Source organism: Mustela putorius, unplaced genomic scaffold (assembly GCF_011764305.1).
Source record: "Mustela putorius furo isolate JIRA1106 unplaced genomic scaffold, ASM1176430v1.1 tig00003987_pilon_pilon_pilon, whole genome shotgun sequence".
Classification (NCBI taxonomy): domain Eukaryota; kingdom Metazoa; phylum Chordata; class Mammalia; order Carnivora; family Mustelidae; genus Mustela; species Mustela putorius.
In genome coordinates, this window is record NW_025422126.1 from 3,464,229 (window position 1) to 3,482,780 (window position 18,552).

The following is an 18,552-nucleotide window of genomic DNA, read 5'->3' on the forward strand; positions in this document are numbered from 1 at the left end:
CTGCCCTGGGGAGGCATACAATCCAGTGGTTTAAGGTGAAGTCTAGCTCACATCCTTCTTAATATCAAGAACAGAATGTGGCCAGTGGCAGATCTTTCCCTGCCCCTCTAGCCAGGCAGGCTCACACCACACACAGTCAGCAAGCACCACGTAAAACAGGTCAACGGTGCCCCCACATCAGGGTGATTGTCCAGAGCTGCTGGCTTAATCATCTCATAAGGTTGTCTGTAAGGAGTCCTGATTTGGGGAGCAGTGAACCTTGCTGCTTTTCCAGTTCATGGACTGAGTGCCTCCTCAGTCCTGATAGTCAACCCTAGTTCTCTCACCCAACCTCCAGCTTCTCTCCTGACAAGGATCATTCTCCTGTCGCAGACTGGCCTGGCCCTTTTCAGAGGACTTTCATACCCTCCCAGACCAGAAGAGAGATGAGGCAAAGGAAGGGGAGATCACCATGGGAGGAGTCCAAGAAGGCTTCATAAGGGCTGTAGCACTTGAGCTCAGTCTGGAAGGATTTAAGCAGAGGGTAATGAGCACAGAGTACAGAGGGGTGGTTTGTGTAGAGGGCTCATATCCAAGACCTAGGAACTTCAGATTCCAGAGTGTCCTTAAAAAGGAGGATGAAGGGGTGCCTGGGTGGCTCGGTGGGTTAAGCCGCTGCCTTCGGCTCAGGTCGTGATCTCAGGGTCCTGGGATCGAGTCCCGTATCGGGCTCTCTGCTCAGCAGGGAGCCTGCTTCCTCCTCTCTCTCTCTGCCTGCCTCTCTGCCTACTTGTGAGCTCTCTGTCAAATAAATGAATGAAATCTTTAAAAAAAAATAAAATTAAATTAAAAAAAAGAGGATGAAGCTCTTCCCCTTTAATCAGAACCACCTCAGGCTGCTGCCCTTCACTATCCAGAGCCTTCCTAAGGCTCTAGGGCTAAGGAAGATTGGGGGAGACACCAAGGCAGACACACAGAGCTCAAAGCCTCAGAGTGGGCAATGGGAAAAGAACGTAAAGGACAGATCTAAATTTTATTCCAAAAACTGATATCATAAACAATACTGATTATACACTTGATGACCTAACCATGCATAAACTATGTTTAAGTAGTTTTTAAAAATTGAGAATGGGACTCTATCCTGCTATATAGGAAGGTCTCTTGGGAGGAACTAAAGGCAGGATACACAGGAAGAACCTAAGAGCAGCATGAAGCGCCCATGCAGAGTCTAGGGCATAGAAAAGCTGAACAAAGACCGGCTGTAGAATTCAACAGAACTTTCTTCTAGCAAGGGTGGTCAGGCTCTCCCCACCTCCACCTCTAGACCTATCTCTGGTAGCAGGAAAAACTGTAATTGATAGGTTACAGGTCTGCTTACTTGAGACCAGAGCCTGGGTCACCCCCTATCTCCAGGGCCCTCCAGCAGAGGACTACGCATTCATTCATAAGCAGGAACTGTTTGGGGTGAGGAAAAGGGAGGAATGTCCTAATTCAGGCCTTTATCTTCTAGAATTTGTCTTATTGAAACAGGCTCTCCCCACTTGTTTATCCTTTACCCTTGTGAATGATCCTAATTAGGTCATTCCCCTGCTCAAAGACCTTCCATGTCTCCCCACTGCTTATAGGATAAGAATATGAGACTCCTTACCATGGACATTCCAAGCTTTGCACATTGGCTTCTCTCAAACCACTTGCCCTCTTGCCCCATACCCTGCAACGCTGCACAAGTACCACCTCAGCAGCACCAGCATGACTCTGGGCCCAGCAGCCAGCCAGCATCTCCCATTCCCTGCCTTTGCTCAGTTTGTTCCCAACTTTTTGCTTCAGAATTGGGGGGACTTAGGGGAGCACAGGAGGTAAGAAGAGTAGGGGTAAGATTGGTGTGCTAAAAGTTAGGCTTTGTGCCTTGCTCATCTCTGACTCCCTTACAAGGGGTGAAGGGAGACTGAGTCATCATGGCCAAAAGAGATGCCTCGACTAGAGGCAGGAGAAAAGCAGCTAGAGAGACTCAAGATATGCATGAAAGGCTCTTACAAATGCTATCCACACAGCAAGAAGGAATGTTCCGCATCACACGGATCAGATATTCAATCACTTTCTGCATTCTTTTGACAAGTGTTTAACTGCTATCAGAAAAACGTGTATTTCAAAGAGCTAAAATAATCAACATTCAAGGGCTTAATGGACTAGGGTAAACTCAGCCTCCCCTGGGTGACAGCAAAGTGATTCGTGGCATTGCTGCTTTACCAATACACTGTCTAAACTTTGCCAGAGGAAAGCAGCAGCCTGGCAATCCTCTACAGGAGGGCTGACCAATCACTGACAGGTGATTTGAGGGTCAGCAAAGGCCTGAGAGGAGGGGGCAGAGCCAGTTTTGCCCCCTCACGCCCTTGTACTGCAGCAGAAGGAAGCGCGGCTCAGCTGTTTCTGGGGAAATGAAGACGCCACGCACAGCTGGCAGTTATGAATGGCTCTTATAACAACAAGCTGACATCTGTGCTTGGTTTTTAAGATGCATCATTGCATGTTTATTAAACTATTGCTCCATCATATTTATTTGGCTACGAAACAACTCCCAGCCCATACTTCCAAAAGTAGTTTATTAAAAACTAAGCCTTGAACATTAATACTCAAAAGCACCCTTGAGAATCAATAATAATGCTGCAGATAAAATGAAAGGGAATCAAAGCAGTAAGTCTTAGTGGGGGTTGCAGATGACTTTCAACACTTTCTTGTATGTTCAGGCAGCTGGAGTGAGGAGGAGCAACAAGAGTGTGGCACTGGATACAGGGGTAGCCACCCCAAACACAGGACTTCCTGTCTAAAATGTGGACATGGTAGCAGAGAAAGGGGGCATCCTGTGACCACCTCGCTTTATACAAAGGGCCAAGAAAGGCCAAGATGAGGCCCAGTGCAGGCCACTAGTTTGACCAAGAATAAAACCTCTGCCCCTAACCAACAGCCCCACACTGATGCTCTGGGCTGGTTCTGGTCTGAGCATCTATCCTGGACACAGACTGCCCAGCCCTGGCACCAGGCTGAGCCCCAACCTGAGTCCTGTCCCCTGCCCAAGAACAAACCTCACATCTAATCTGCCAGTGGTCCTAAGGGGCCCAGCTAAGCCAGGCAGGCTGGAAGAACGCATTCAGCCCCCAAGCAGGAGCCCAGCATGTGCACCCCAGCCCTTCAGAAAGACCTTTCTAACCCCAGAAGACCCAGCAGAAAGGCTTCTTCCAGCTCCCCACCAAATCCCCAAACCTTTCCACGGGTGCCAACCTGTACCCCATCCAGCAACAAACAATAACACATTGGGCCAGTTCCACAAACATATAAGAACAAATAGGAAGATTCAGTAAAGAACCCACAGGATGATGGGACGTCTGGGTGACCTCTGCCTTCGGCTCAGGTCATGATCCCAGGGTCCTGGGATGGAGCCCCGCATCTGGCTCTCTGCTCAGCAGGGAGCCTGCTTCCCTCTCTCTCTGCCTGCCTCATTGCCTACTTGTGATCTCTGTCTGTCAAATATAAATAAAATCTTAAAAAAAAGAAAAAAAAAAAAAAAAAAGAACCCACAGGATGTGGAGGGGACTCTAAATCATGACCTGCTAAAAATAAGACAGGGGGAAGATCCAGCAATGTTTGGGGGCAAGAACAAAGGAGATACAGGGCTGACTCCCTACTTTAAAAAACCTAAGCCAAGAGAGTCCAAGTGATTGTGACTATAAGGAAGTTACAGGGTTCACTTCCCAGATGAGTGTGAGGATATTCTCCTAGGCAGGACTGAGGAAGGTGTTTGCCCAGTTGGCCCTCTTGTGGGAGACAGCAAGTCCTGGGGATCAACACTCACCTGCTGACTTCTTGGACATTGTTGGTACGAGCAGCTTCCATCAGAGCTGCATCTGAAAGGAAAGGGGACACTAGTCAGACCCCTGGCCAGGACCTACCCTCAGAGCTAGCTGCATGGAGGCCCCATTAAAACAATGGAAATGGAAGCACTTTGGAAACAAGGGCTTTGGGATGCCTGGGTGGTACAGTTAATAGACTCTTGGTTTTGGCTAGAGTCATGATTTCAGGATCCTGAGATCGGGCCCCACATTAGACTCCAGGCAGAGCACAGAATCTCCTTGGGTTTTTCTCAAGAAAGAAAGAAAGAAAAGGAAAAAACATGGCTTTAACAAGGGAAATGATGCCAAGATATATAAAGAGAAAGCTGATCATCCCCAACCTAGGCGGTAGCCACTGTAAACCCGTCTTCCACATCCATTAGAGCCCAAACCCGTAACTTTTTTTTTTTTTAAGATTTTACTTATCCATTTGAAAGAGAGATCACAAGTAGGCAGAGAGGCAGGTAGAGGGGGAGGGGGAAGCAAGCTCCCTACTGGGAAGAGAGCCTGATGCGGGCCTCAATCCCAGGACCCTCAGATTATGACCTGAGCCCAAGGCAGAGACCTCAACCCACTGAGCCACCCTGGTGCCCTCAAACCATAACTCTTATAGTGCAGGTGATCCAGGTAAAGTGCTAGCAGCTATGCATGGCCTATGCAACCTGATATGTGAACCCCTTCACTCTTCATTAGCTAGAAAGCTCGGACTAGTATGTTTCATGTGGCTGTCATTGTTATTAATCATCCCCCTACCTTGTCCCACTTTCTCCCCCAACTCTGATTTCTCAGGCTAGGTTTGAATCTCATGTCACAAGTCACTAACCCAGCACAGAGGAACAGGCAAGGGTGTGGGCTCTTCAGTTAAGAGCCTGACCAGGAGCCAAGAGGCCCAACTGTCTGACCCCGGCTCCAGGGACTGTGGCAGCCCCTTTCCTCTCAACTCCAGCTTCCATGACTATAAAGTAAATGCAATAATCCTTGTCCTGGCAAAACTCACAAGGATGCCAAGGAGGTGAAATGATGGTTGAAAAATTTCCCAACTCCTTGGTGCCAAGCTCAGCAAAGGGAGACCCAAAAGAGAGGGTTGCAATTCCTTAGATCAGAAAAGCAATGCTAAGCCTGGCCTCTCCCGAGCAGCCTGTAGGCTGTTGGCACCACCTTGTGGCCATAAGGAAAAACTGCATGACTCGAAAACTAGCAGAGGCAAGATTTTTTTCAGTCATGGAGCCCTATGTGCCTAGCAGGGTTCTGAACACCGGAGAGACTCATACCGAGCCCCGCCTCAGGGATTTCTCAGTCCAGCCAGAGACTCACCCAGCAAAACATGAGAGGAGGCATTGCAGTAAGGTAGAAAGAGCAGAATATGGAGACAGACCTGGGCTCCCACCCCAATTCCGCCACTGACTTGCTGTATGCCCAGGCCAACTCAACTAACCTCCTAAGCCTCACTTTCCTTATCTGCAGAGCAGGGATAAGAGAGCCATCTTGTCATGCATATGCAAAGCAGATCTGTGGTTCAAACATTAGTGTCTCCAACCCACATGCCAGCCTAGACTCCAGAGTCAGAGGTCTTTCCCGGTTATCTTCCCTCATGGCTCTCTAAGCACACATCCAGGGGATGCTCAGGCAGCCCTCGGTTGAAAGGGGAACAAAGTTTCCTCACAGATCACTGTATTTACTCCTCCCTCACTATGAAGAAAGAAGTGGCTTCTGCAAGGTCACAGAGGGAATGAGAAGGAGCTTGAGAATCAGGGCCTCCTGGCTCCTACAGGGTACAGTTTCTACCACACTGTATGGAGGGCCTGAGCTTTTAACTCCAAATCACGGTACAGCATAGCTAGCAAAATCTGAAGGGTTGGAAGTGAACATGGTTTTTCGTCATTACTTTAGAAAGTAGACAAAGTCCACACTGGAGCCCCCAGGAACCTCTAAGACAAGACCCTGGACACCTCCCCCAATACATCTAAGCATACTAGCATCAGGACATTCCCCGCTCATGAACTTGCCATGGCGCTTCGCTGCCTACAGGACAAATTCCAAACCCTTCAATAACCCTCCTGACATCCAGGCCCCACTCCATCTGCTCTCACCTCATTCCAAAGATCCCCTGTCCTCCAACGAGGCCAGCTACCCTTTGAGCCCCTGCAAACACCATGCTGACCTATGACTCCCATATCCATGAAGCCTTTGCATGCAATACAATCCAACTCAAGACACATTTATGGAGTACCTACTAAGTTCCAGATGCTATGGTGGGCAAACAATGTGAAAGTATTAGGGACAGGAACTTCTATCAACCTGAAAAAAAAGATAAGCTGCATTCCTTGCTCTCATGGAGCTCACAATGTCACTCTCCCTTTCATCTCCTGCCTCATCCTACAGAACTCAAGCTCAAATTCCCACCTTCCAGAGGTCTCCTATCTTCCAGGAATGCTTTCCTGACCCTGCTGGCCCTCCAATCACCCAACAAAACATTGTCAGACCACTCACCAGACCCACAGGCCTAACTGCCTGCACTGTCTCCTTAAATGACTTTGTGCTGTTAGGAGTTCCACACCTCCCAAAATTGGGCTCACAGAGGGTATTCAAAAAATGTCCAAAGTTATAGAATTATAGCATGTCTAAGTTAGAAGAGCCCTTAGAGTCTCTATTTTAACATCCTCATTTTGTAGATGAGGAAACAGGGCCAGTGAGGATGAGAAGCAAGAATCCAAAGTCACAATGGGACTTAGAGGTAGAACCAGAACAAGATCCCAGACGTCCTTACCCCCAGTTCAGGACCCTTCCTTTACAGCTGGCCATATCCTGCTCGATAAACTTAGTTTAAGACAGTCCCCACTTTTGCTCCCAAGTCTCAGAGCTTGGGATGCATGAGACCTATGAACACCATGCTTCCTGCCTTCCCCCCTGAGGAACTACTGAGAATCTGCGAGGTTGGACTCACATAAGCCAGAAGTCTGGCTGCCTGCTCTCTCAGTTCCTGCTCAACTCCCTTGCACCCAGGTGAGATGCCAACCTGGGTCAGCCAGCCCCCATGGTTGCTTTGGGTCTCTAAGGATCCAACTTCTTTGTTTTTCTTCTCCTGCCAACTGCATGGCTGGGTAAGATCACCTCACACCTGAGACCAGGGACAACAAAATCCCTAGGAGGCTGATGGGCAGACCCAGACTGCTGAATTCAAGACTCAAAATAACAGCACTGTAAGAGTACGGAGAAATCATTCTTTACTGTGTAAGGGCGGAACCTGAAAGCAGAGAGGAGCAAGGGGTGAGCAGTGGCAAAGGTGGCACTGAAACCAAGTCTGTACTCCTTTCTTGGGCCACCTTTCTCGGGAAAACTTTTCCTAAACTATTTAATAGTTGCCGTTAGAACACACAGCAGTTTCTTGGGAGACCACTTAAGAGAGGAATTCGAACAGGCAGAATATTAGTGCATAAAAGGCCCACACTCTAATTTTAGAATGTCTCAATGTTTCCATTGTACAGATGGACAAAATAATGCCCAAACGAGGGAGCTGATCTATGATAGGAAGTTATCCAACTCAGAGGCACTGAGTCCTCCAGTTCACCAGCCTGCCCCAGTAACCAGACGATGTCTGAGTCCCTACAGGCCTGAAGCTCTGCTGACCTCAATCTATAAGCAACTCCCGCCCTCCAAAGATACAGAGTCGGGTCACTCCTCCCGCCTCTGTCTTCCTCGAACCCAGACTGCCCCGATAATCACCCTTGTTAGACGGGTTCTTGCTGTAACAGTGAACCACAAGCGCGGTGGCCAGGGCCCATATGCTCAGTCCGGCCCTGCTGGGGACCCCGTTCCAGCTGTCCTGTCCCGGGAGTGTTTCTTCTGGGCTAGGAAGGCGTCCTGATGTTGCGGCTAGGAGGCACGAGGTCTCGGTGAGTCCTCCCTGGCGCCCCCAGGTGGCTGCCCCTTCATGGGGGAGGAAGGCTGGCGATGTTCCAGGGCGCCCCCCGACGGCTGCCCTCAACCATTGCGGCTGTCCGCGGCCCGCGGTGGTCACACTCGAGCTGGAGGCACTTCCATGACTCCGGAGCGAAGAGGACCTAAGCAGCTGGAGGAGGAGCCGCGGCGCCGGCGCTGTTTTCCTCAACACCAGGGACCCCAGCATCGTGACAGCTACTTCGATTACCCCCTGGTGCCGGCCCCCGTGCTGGCCGCGTCCAACATGGCTGCCGCGGCGCGTTCGAAGACGCCGCGAACGCGGTGGAATACCGCACTACTTCACGGGAGTGGTAGTCCATAGCCTTAGACTTTTCCGTAGCTGGAGAACAAATAAACTACATTTCCCAGAAAGCTGTGGAACTTGCGTCACAATGACCGCCGATTTAGAGGAGCCTAGTGCATGTTGGGAAGTGGAGTTTGACTGAGGGGGCGTGGTAAGAGGGGAAATGCCTGGGTAGAACGTAGAGATTAGAATTGAAGTTCGATTCCCAGAGCCTTCTGCCAAGTTTAGTCAAAATACACGACGCAGGCAGACGCCTGGGTGGCTCAGTTTGGTTACGCCACTCCCTTCAGCTGGGGTCGTGATCCTGGAGTCCCAGAATCCAGTCCGGAATTGGGCTCCCTGCTCAGCGGGGAGTCTGCCTCTCCCTTTGACCCACCCCTCTCTCGTGCCCTCTCTCTCAAATAAATAAAAATCATTTAAAAAAAATTTTTTTAATGCCACACAGGTTCTGACTACTGCAAGTTAAACAGAGATCTGCAGTAGAAAACTTTTATGAAATGTATGCTTATTTCTTTTAGCCTGTGTCTCTTTTTAGCCTGCGACAGCTTTTCAAAAAAAAGTCTAGGGGAACCAGTACACCTGTAATAACAATTCTCTTTATATTTTTACGTAGACTTCCTTTCGGTTGAAGAGCTAACTCCCAGTCTTGTTTTCTCACTTGTGTTATTTTCGAAGGGGTTTCACGTGGGTTGTCGCATCGTACCTCATGACAGCTGCATGGGGAAGCTGGGCAAGAAATGTTATTCCTGTCTACAGGAAAGGGAATTTCAGCTCAGAGGTGGAAAAAATTGCTAATCCATCAATAAAAAAAGCTCAGGTCTTCTAACTCGGAGCTCAGTTCCGGCACCCCCATTTCTTCCTCTCTTTTCCAGACAGCCCACAAGCAAAGGAAGAAGCTATTTTATGCCAGTCCCATCTGTTCTGCCCTTCCTTCTCTCCTCCAACTTCATGTCATCAGAGCCTTCTCTGACGATTTTATTTAAAATAGCAATTCTCTTTCCCACATGCTTCCTATCCTGCCTAATTTTTCTTCACAGCACTTACCACGTGATATACTGGAAATTAGTTGTTTATTGTCTCACTCCAATAGAACATGAGCCCCACAAAATAGGGACTTTGTTTTTTCTCTTACATTACTAGCACTCAGACCAATGTCTAGAACAAAAAGAGCTGCTAAATAAATATTTCTTTGGTAAAAGGATTACTCCTGCTTTATTATCGTGGGGAAATGAATATAAACTTTGGAGTGCAGGCAGACCTTGATTTCAATTTTGACTCTTGAATTTACTAGATGTATGACCTTGGACAAACCTCCTTATTCTTACCCTTTCTCATTGTTAATTTCCTCATTATTATCAAAAATAATACTACTTACCTTCAAGAGGATTGCTTGTATTAAATGAGGTAATATGGAGACCACCACCGTCCCTGGCTCACATTAGGTCTTCCAGAAATGGCAGCCAGCAGTGTTTTTCCTGCTCTAGGAGTGCATTGGATTCCCTACTCTAACCTTCTTTTTACGTTTTTATTTAAATTCCAGTTAGTTAACATACAATATAATATTAGTTTCAGGTGTACAATACAGTGATTCAGCACTTCATGCAACCCTAGCACTAGTCTCAGCAAGTGCCCTCCTTAATCCCCATCACCTGTCTCACCCATCCCCCACCCACCCATCTCCCCTCTGGGAACCATCTTTTGTTCTCTATAGTTAAGAGTCTGTTCTTGGTATGCCTCCCTCTCTCTTTTTTTTTGCCCTTTGTTCCTTTTTTTCTTAAATTCCACATACTAGTGAAATCATGGAAATCATATAGAAAAGATAGATTTTTTGACTCTACAAAAAAATAATTCTGATACTGAAATATATACAGTGAAAAATATACACAGTGAAAAAATGACAATATGGGAAAATATATATTCGCGCCACAGTGATGAAATGGCTAAGTAATATAGAAAACTCCTATATAATAAGCAAAAGGCCTACCACACAAGAGACAAATGGACAAGGGCAAGGCCTTTGCTAGCTTATACTGCGCCTTTGTGCAAAGTAAAGAATGGGTCTCCCTGAGGATGAATTAGAAAAAGAGGCCTGCACAGTGGGAGTGATTAGGTGTGCAGGGCGCTGCCAGATTCCACATTCTGCTTCCATGAACTACATATCCCAACTTAGCCTCAAACAAAGTGATGAAGTTCTTGAACCTAGGTGAGGTTCGGTGGGGTGAGGTCCAGAGCTGATGACCAAGAAAGAATTCTTGAGACATCTTTGGTGCAAAATGGTGGTTTATTAAAGCACGGGGACAGGACCCGTGGGCAGAAAGAGCTGCTGCTCGGGGGATGTGAGGAGTGGCTGGTTATATACATAGGAGTTGGGTAGGTAAGGACAAAGGGGTGTTCAGAAGGGCTATTGGGGTAAAGAAGATTGTCAGGATATTGAAGGCCTGGTTACTATCAAGCCAAGGTCGCTTTCCCTCTAATGAGGCACTAACATAAAGACAATTGGGAGTCTCCTGGTGGAATGTTACATTCCTGCTATCAAGCGTCCTCGTTAGTGAGATTTGGGTTTAGAAGAAATTTAACTTTGTATACTTTTCCTTCTACCTCAGCCTCCTTCAGTTTTTAATGGAGGGGAGGGCAACATTAGGGCTTGAGGAACCGAGTTATGTGCCTCTGGAAATTCGGCTATTGATAAGGTAACTTCTTTGTTGTAAATCTCAAGGACATTTGTAAACCAAGGAAGACTCCTGCCTTGCAGGATTGTGATCTCTGCAAGTTAACTATTTGTTTTTCTTTTAGGGCAGTCAGGGGTGCCTGAGGAATGTGACACATAGTACCGAGGGGAGTGGGTAGAGAGGGGGTGCAAGGTGCCAGCTTTCGCTTTGTCCTCAGCCAGCCTCCTGCGCCCTCATCAAAAGGACTTGACCAAAGAGCTTATGAGAAAAAAAATACAAGTTGTATTTAAACATATGAAAATATGCTCAACTACGTCCATGATAAGAAATGTACAATGGGGTGCCTGGGTGGCTTAGTGGGTTAAGCCTTTGCCTTCCTCTCAAGTCATGATTGCAGGGTCCTGGGATCAAACCCCTATCAGGCTTTCTGCTCAGCAGGGAGCCTGCTTCCCCCTCTCTCTCTGCCTGCCTCTCTGCCTACTTGTGATCTCTGTCAAAAAAATAAATAAGGGGCACCTGGGTGGCTCAGTGAGTTAAAGCCTCTGCCTTCAGCTCAGGTCATGATCCCAGGGTCCTGGGATCGAGTCCCACATCGGGTTCTCTGCTTGGCAGGGAGCCTGCTTCCTACTCTTTCTGCCTTCCTCTCTGCCTACTTCTGATCTGTCTCTGTCAAAAGAATAAATAAAATTAAAAAATAAATAAATAAAATCTTTTTTAAAAATGTACAAATGAAAGTTTTTTTTTTTTAATTTATTTGACAGATAGAGATCACAAGTAGGCAGAGAGGCAGACAGAGAGAGAGAAGGGGAAGCAGGCTCCCTGCTGAACAGAGAGCCTGATGCGGGGCTTGATCCCAGGACCCTGGGATCATGACCTGAGCCGAAGGCAGAGGCTTAACCCACTGAGCCACCAGGCGCCCCAAAATGTACAAATGAAAGCTTTATTGATCTGTATCTTACACCATAAACAAAAACAATCTCAAAATGGATTATAGATCTAAATGTAAATCCTAAACTCTAAAACTTCTAGAAGAAAACATGAAGAATATCTTTCTGAAATTCAGCGAGGCAAAGATTTCTTAGATACAATACCAGAGCCATGAGCCATTAAAAAAAAAAAAAAAGATAAAATCTGACTTTGTCAAATTAAGAACTTTGGCTCCTCAAAAGCCACTTTGTTAAGAAAATGAACAGAAGGGTGTCTGGGTGGCTCAGTCGGTTAAGTGGCTGACTCTGGATTTCAGCTCAGGTCATGGTCTCAGGGGCCCAGGATCTAGAGTCATCAGTCTCCATGTTCAGTGGGGATCTGCTTTAGGATTCTCTCTCCCTCTGCCCCTCCCTTTGCTTGTACTCTCTCTCTCCAAAATAAGTAAATCTTAAAAAGAGAGAAAGAATGAACAGAGAAACCACAAAGGGGAAAAAATATTTGCAAATTATACATTTAATAAAAGACTTGTATCAGAATATAAAAAGGATTCACAAAACTCAATACAGTAATAAGAACATGATTCGATTTTTTAAATGAGGGTCCGCCTGGGTAGCTCAGTCATTAAGCGTCTGCCTTTGGCTCGGGTCGTGATCCCAGGGTCTTGGGATCAGTCCTGAGTCAGGCTCCCTGCTTAATGGGGAGTCAGCTTCTCCCTCTTCCTTTGCAGCTCCCCCTGCTTGTGCACTTGCTCTGTCAAATAAATAAATAAATAAATAAATAAATAAAATCTTAGAAAGAAAGAAAGAAAAAAGACTGCATGCTGTATTATCCCATTTATATAAGATTCCAGAAAATAAAATCTAATTTATAGTAACACAAAGTAAACCAGTGGTTGTGTGGGGATGGGTGGGAAGGGAGGTATGGGGGGAGGCAATTACAAAAGGATACAAAGAAACCTTTGGGAATGATGGTTATGTTCATTATATTGGTTGTGGTGATGTTCACAAGGGCACAAAGGTCAAAATTGATCAAATTTATACTTTAAACCTGTACACTTTATTGCATGTCAATTTCACTTCAACAAAGTATTTTCAAAAACAGTAAGATAAGGGGTGCCTGCGTGGTTCAGTCAGTTAAGTGTCTGACTCTTGATTTTGGCTTAGGTCATGATCTCCGGGTGGTGGGATCGTGCTCCACACTCAGAGCACTGAGACTGCCTAAGGAGTCTCTCTCTACATCGCCCCCACCCCCAGCGCTCTCACTCATAGCCTCTCTAATAAGTAAATAAATAAAAATTACAAAATAAAGTAAAAACTATAACATAAGGGGTGCCTGGCTGGTTCAGTGAGTGGAGTGTGCAACTCTTGATCTCAGGGTTATGAGTTCGAGCCCCACGTTGGGTGTAGAAATTACTTAAAATTAAAAAATATACAACTATAAGATACGGTTCACCTATCAGATTGGCAAACATACATTTTAAAATATATTTTAAGCATATATATTAAGTATACCTGTATACCTAATTATATTAAATATATAACATCTGTGGCAAGTTTATGAAGAAAAAGACACGTTGTTGGTAGGAATGTAAATGGGTACAACCTCAACAAAGGGCTAGCTGCCTGACAATATCAAACATCGGAATTTTAAAATATAGATAGACTTGTCATGGGTAAAATGAGGAAAGTTTTGGGCTATTTGCAATAGCAAGAAGCAGGAGAAATACCCCCCAAACATTGCTCATTGGAAACAGGCTGAATATCCTTCAATAGGAACTGGATTAAATACATTAAGTTAAATCTAAACTATGGAATATTATTTTTTTAATGTAGTAAAGCCTGTCGCTTTTAATATGGAACACTCTGAGGTGTGTTAAATAGAAAAAAAAAATTAAGGCACTGAACAGTTATATACAGCCATTAGTGTTATTTAAAAACTTGATATATACATTTACGTGCTTAAATATATTTAAGATATCTATGGAAGGGTAATAAAAACAGTTGCCCTTAGGGTGGGCGAAATGGAGCTGGGGGATAAGGGAGAGCTAGAGAGGGAAGGAGAGCTTCCCTCCCATTGTACACGCTTTTGAATTTTGTACCATTTTTTTTGTACCATTGAATTTTTGTGCGTATACTGCCTAGTCAATTAAATCAACCAATCAACTAATTGCTCTTATTTCTATATCAATATTCACTTAAATTAACTTCGAGCATCAGCTAGTGGGAGTACATTTAGTTTGACTGCTGCGTTATTTCTCATGTGGAAACACTGACATCTTGTGGACTTTTAAGACAGTGCATGAAATGGCATTAAAATCAGGAAGAATTTTTATCCTTCCGCTCCCCTCCTGTACCTTCCTCCCGACAACGTATTTGTTGATGCCTACCCTGCGCATTTGTCCAAGCCGTTAAAGTGGACATAGTTTCAGTAATATAGAACCTCATTTATAGTACATCTGTGAAGTGCCAGACCCTGAAACCATAGTCCCAGTCCAAGGCTCGGAGGCTCAAACGGCAGGCAGTCCACTGACATCACAGCAGAGAGGTAAGTGCTGCAACTGAGACAACTCAGGTTTCCCTGGGAGACCACAGCAGGCTGAGAGGCCAGGGAAGGCTTCCTAAAGGCAGAGACATCTGAGCTAAGTTCTGCAGGAAGAGCCACAGTTGACAAGATAAAAGGGAATATAGTAGCTGGCTGGCGGGGCACTTGGAGAAAGGGTCACTGCAAAGGGAACACTCTGGAAATTCACAGAGACTGAAGCGTAGACTAGGAGAGTCTAAGAGGTGGACAAATAAGGCTTCATTTAATAGCCAGAGAGGTTAAAGCAACTCACTAGGTTCTCTCTCAGCAAGTACGTACTACACCAAGAATTTACACCCAGAACTAAATGACTCCACTTCTTTTCCTCTTTTCCACCATCAAGATTTTGCTCTGTGAGCCTTTCCTGAGCACCGTGCCTCCTGCTCTGCTCCTCCCTTCCCTCCTCCCTCCCTTGCTCAGTCCCTCCCTCTTTTCTGTCCCTCCCTTCCTTCTCCCCTTCCTTCCTTCCATAATGCTTATTTCTGCAGCCTGGCTACTAGAGAGGAGAAAGGAAGGCTTTGGGGATCATAAAGTGATCATTCAGGTCTCAGAAGAACTCTCCACTCTGGTTTTTGTTGATTTTGTTGATAAAGTTAATAGATGAGAAGGACTGGTCATCAGAGTCACTCTCTGTCTTCCTTGAGAGCTGGTGGAATGACCACCACCCTTTCTTCAAGCTCGAGGGGGCTCTGATCTTTCTGACTGACAAGCCTAATGCAAACCCCTTCTCATTTATCTGACATTATTCGATACATAACTTAACTGGAAAGTTGACAGAAGAACAGAATCTTCAAAAGACAAAGGAACAGATGACATTCTAGGGCACATATTTTTGGTAGTAAGGAAGGTGAACTCTGGCCACACATCTGCTTGGCTGCCCCTTGCCCCAATCTCCTATTTGTCCTGTTCCAATGGTGGACAAGCTCCTTTATCTTCTGTCACACAACGGCTTCTTTGGAAGCAGAAGCTGAAGATGGAGTTTGGGTACCAGGTGGTTTCTGTGATGTGAAAAACAAGACAACAGGCCCACCCAAAACAAAGTTGTTTATGCTAAGCCCACGTCACCAAACTGAGAGTTAACTTAATTACACTTTTGTCTTCCCCAGAAATAGAGTCTTAAGCCAGCCAATCCAGAAATCACCCGAGGAATTTGCCAGATGAACCCCTGCCATCCCCTATGGAAAGTAACCTCGCAATAACCAACCTATTTTCTTGCCTAGTGTCACTTCCTCGTTCCTGCTGCCTTCTGCCTCTAAAAGTCTCCCATTTTGTACAGTTTCTCGGGGCTCCTTTCGACATGCTAGATTGGATGCTGCCTGGCGCATGACTTGTTGAATAAAGCCAACAAAATCTTAAAAACTTAGTCTGAATTTTGCTATTTGCTGTTTCACAGGATCCACATTTGTAAAGATGGGGTGAGGGAGGTGGGAGGAAGGAACTGGGTTAGGCAGAGGAAGAAACTGAACTGCTCTCCAGACCTGCCCAAGTCTTGGCCAACCTGGAGTTACTCGGGAATATTGCCTGTCAGTATCTCGTGTGTGGCTGGAACGGCTCAGTCAGTCACGGGGAAGGGCTGCTTAGGCAGATCCTGAAAGAGGGGACTGCTACATCTGCCTCCTCGCTATGTTCTCTGCATCTGGGCAGCAAGTCCTTCCTTGAAGGGGGACCTGATATCTCCAAGACTACCAACACGCATAACATTATTCATTCACGTATGGATCATTCTGTGCACACCAGCTGCCTGCGGGAGGGCAGGAGGGGATAAGGGATAGAGCAGAAGTGAATCCTGTCCTGAGTTTAGTGGAGGAATTAGATACTTACGGAGCAGGATGGGAGATCCAGAGAGCAGTGAGAGTGTCTAGAAAAGCGCCACTGCCCTAGCTGGGGTGACCTCTGCTAGGGGTCCTACTCATTCGACCTTTCCAAGACGTCTACATCCTGCTCTCTCACCACACTGATGCCATTTGTGTCCTACTCTTCTGTTCCACTGAAATCGCTCTTTGTGAGAATACCTTCCCATCCGTCTCTCTCCCCGGCAGCCGTGTAGTCTTTGTATCTGAGTGTCGTGGTGGTTTTACTGGATTCTATTACCTCCCTGAGTCAGAAGGCATGATGTGGTTTCTCTCTCTTAAACTAGCTATAAAGAGCCAGAGGTGTAAGGGGGCAGATGGAGAGGGATTTGGGGGCAGGGAAGAAGGAATCTAGGTAAAAGAGGTCCTGGGGCCCTGAAGAACAAGTTGCATTTGGGAAGACAGGTTTTACAATAATACACTGCCTAGTTCTCCAGAGCTCCAAGACCCCTCTTACCTGCCTTCCCACTTCTCTGTTCCAAATTCTCCCTCCATCTGCCCTCTTACACCTCTGGCTCCTTACATCTGCTTGCAGCTAGTGGGATTGTAGCTAGTTTTGGTCGTACTTATATTTTAAATCTCTTACAGAGGATGCAGCCAGCTCCCATCTTTACCAGAATGGATTTAATGTGGAATACAAGGGGGTCTCAGTGGTGCAAGGAGTAACTGGATCAGAGCCCATGGCGTCCTGTGTCACATCACTTAGCTCAGCTCTGATGTTAGCCACTACTGTGACTGACAGTTCTTAGAGGTTGCAAATTCATCTAGTGCTGACAGCCTCCCCCCTCAAGCGGGAGTCTGTTTGCATCATGCCAGGATCCAGGGGCAAGTTAAGATTTACTTTTCAGATGGAGGACAGCCAGCAGAAAAGGGTGTAGTTTTATTTCAATCCGCTAAGGGTCTGCACCATGATTATCTTGTCGGGGTTTTGGCAGAAGGTCTCCCTTTTGGTATATTTCCCACACCACTGGGTCTGCCGGGTCTCAAGATCCAAGCAGCAGGGCAGCTTGAACCACTTCCCCCGGCTGCTGAGCCTATTCTGGCCCCAGGGCCCACTTGGAGCTGCCGATCTTGTGGATTACTTGGTAAATGGATTGGCGTAACACACTTCAATGTAGTACCTATGTTGCCTCCAAGATCCAAGCAGGTTTATCACCAAGCTCTGTGCTTCTCTAGTGAGGGTGGTCAAGTCAAGATGAAACAACCTGGGCGCCTGGGTGGCTCAGTGGGTTAAGCCTCTGCCTTTGGCTCAGGTCATGATCTCAGGGTCCTGGGATTGAGTCCCACATTGGGCTCTCTGCTCAGCAGGGGGGCCTGCTTCCCTTCCTCTCTCTCTGCCTGCCTCTCTGCCTACTTGTGATCTCTCTGTCAAATAAATAAAATCTAAAAAAAAAAAAAAAAAGATGAAACAACCTGCCTCTCGTTTAATAGCTGTATCTCAACATGCCCCAGGAAACTGGACCCCAGAAACTTCATCCATAGGTCAGGTCCCTGAAATTCCATAGAGTTGATCTCCTGTCCTCTGGAATGCCCATGTTCTACCAAAGTCTTTGGAGTGCTTACAACTTCCTGCTCAACAGCTCCTAGTAGCATAGTATCATCAATGTAATGGGCCAGAGTGATGATCTGTAGGTTATCAAGATGATCAAGGCCTCCTCTGGCTAGATTATTCCAGAAAGCTAGAGGTGGACATAGCCATGAGAAAAAATAGTGACATAATACAGCTGTCATGCCACATGGGGCCAGATTGCTTTGGGGCTGAAAAGAGCTCTCTGGATTTGCTTCAGTAAAGATACCACGTCCGGGTTGCAGCTGTAATTGGATTCACTAGCTGATTATGTTCGTAATAATCCACAGTCACTCTCCAGAACCCGTCTAGCTTTGGCATCTGCCAAAAGGACACATTAGATGGGGTTGGGATGGGATGGGAATAGCTACTCTGTATCTTTCAAGTCTGCTTGGTGGCAGTAATCCTTGCAATTTCCTGGGGAATGCATTACTAGAATGATGCCAGGAAGGAAGGTGATTTTGTCTCCTCAACAGCAGACTACATAGGTCTGGGCAACTACAAGGTGAAGCAGGATTGTCCCTGAACACCATTATTTCCAGTGACCCACTTGTAGAATTCACGTTTCCTTTTGCCTTATCTTAGGTCCTGACAAATTCCTATTGCTGTGCACACACGCATGTGTGTGTGTGTGCACGTGCTTCTACCAGGTAACTGGAAGCCGTGACCATGGTTTGCTCACTCGGGGCTCCTCATGCCAATAGACCAGCAGACAAAGAAAGACATTTCTATCACGGCAGGGGTCATCGACCTTGATTCACATGAATAGCATGGGTTGTCATTTCATAATGGATAAAGGAGAATGTCTGCAATCCAGGGGATTCACTGGGGCAAGTCTGGCTGTTTCTCTGCC

The 18,552-nt window shown here is 46.4% G+C and overlaps 1 protein-coding gene across 3 annotated transcripts in view; it reads right to left on the minus strand.

Moving 5' to 3' along the window:
* Positions 1–8,088, minus strand: part of CLPB (caseinolytic mitochondrial matrix peptidase chaperone subunit B) — a 142,750-nt gene extending 134,662 nt beyond the window's left edge. The window contains exons 1-2 of one of the 3 annotated variants that reach the window (XM_004768123.3): positions 7,587–8,088; positions 3,827–3,878 (exon numbers count right to left, since the gene is read on the minus strand). In XM_004768123.3, coding sequence (XP_004768180.1) covers positions 3,827–3,878; positions 7,587–7,989 — 455 coding nt within the window. In that variant the 5' untranslated portion in view covers positions 7,990–8,088. Of the gene's footprint in view, positions 1–3,826; positions 3,879–7,586 lie in introns of those variants that run through there. The other 2 variants (XM_004768124.3, XM_004768127.3) reach the window with 2 other exon arrangements.
* Positions 8,089–18,552: the final 10,464 nt, after the last annotated feature.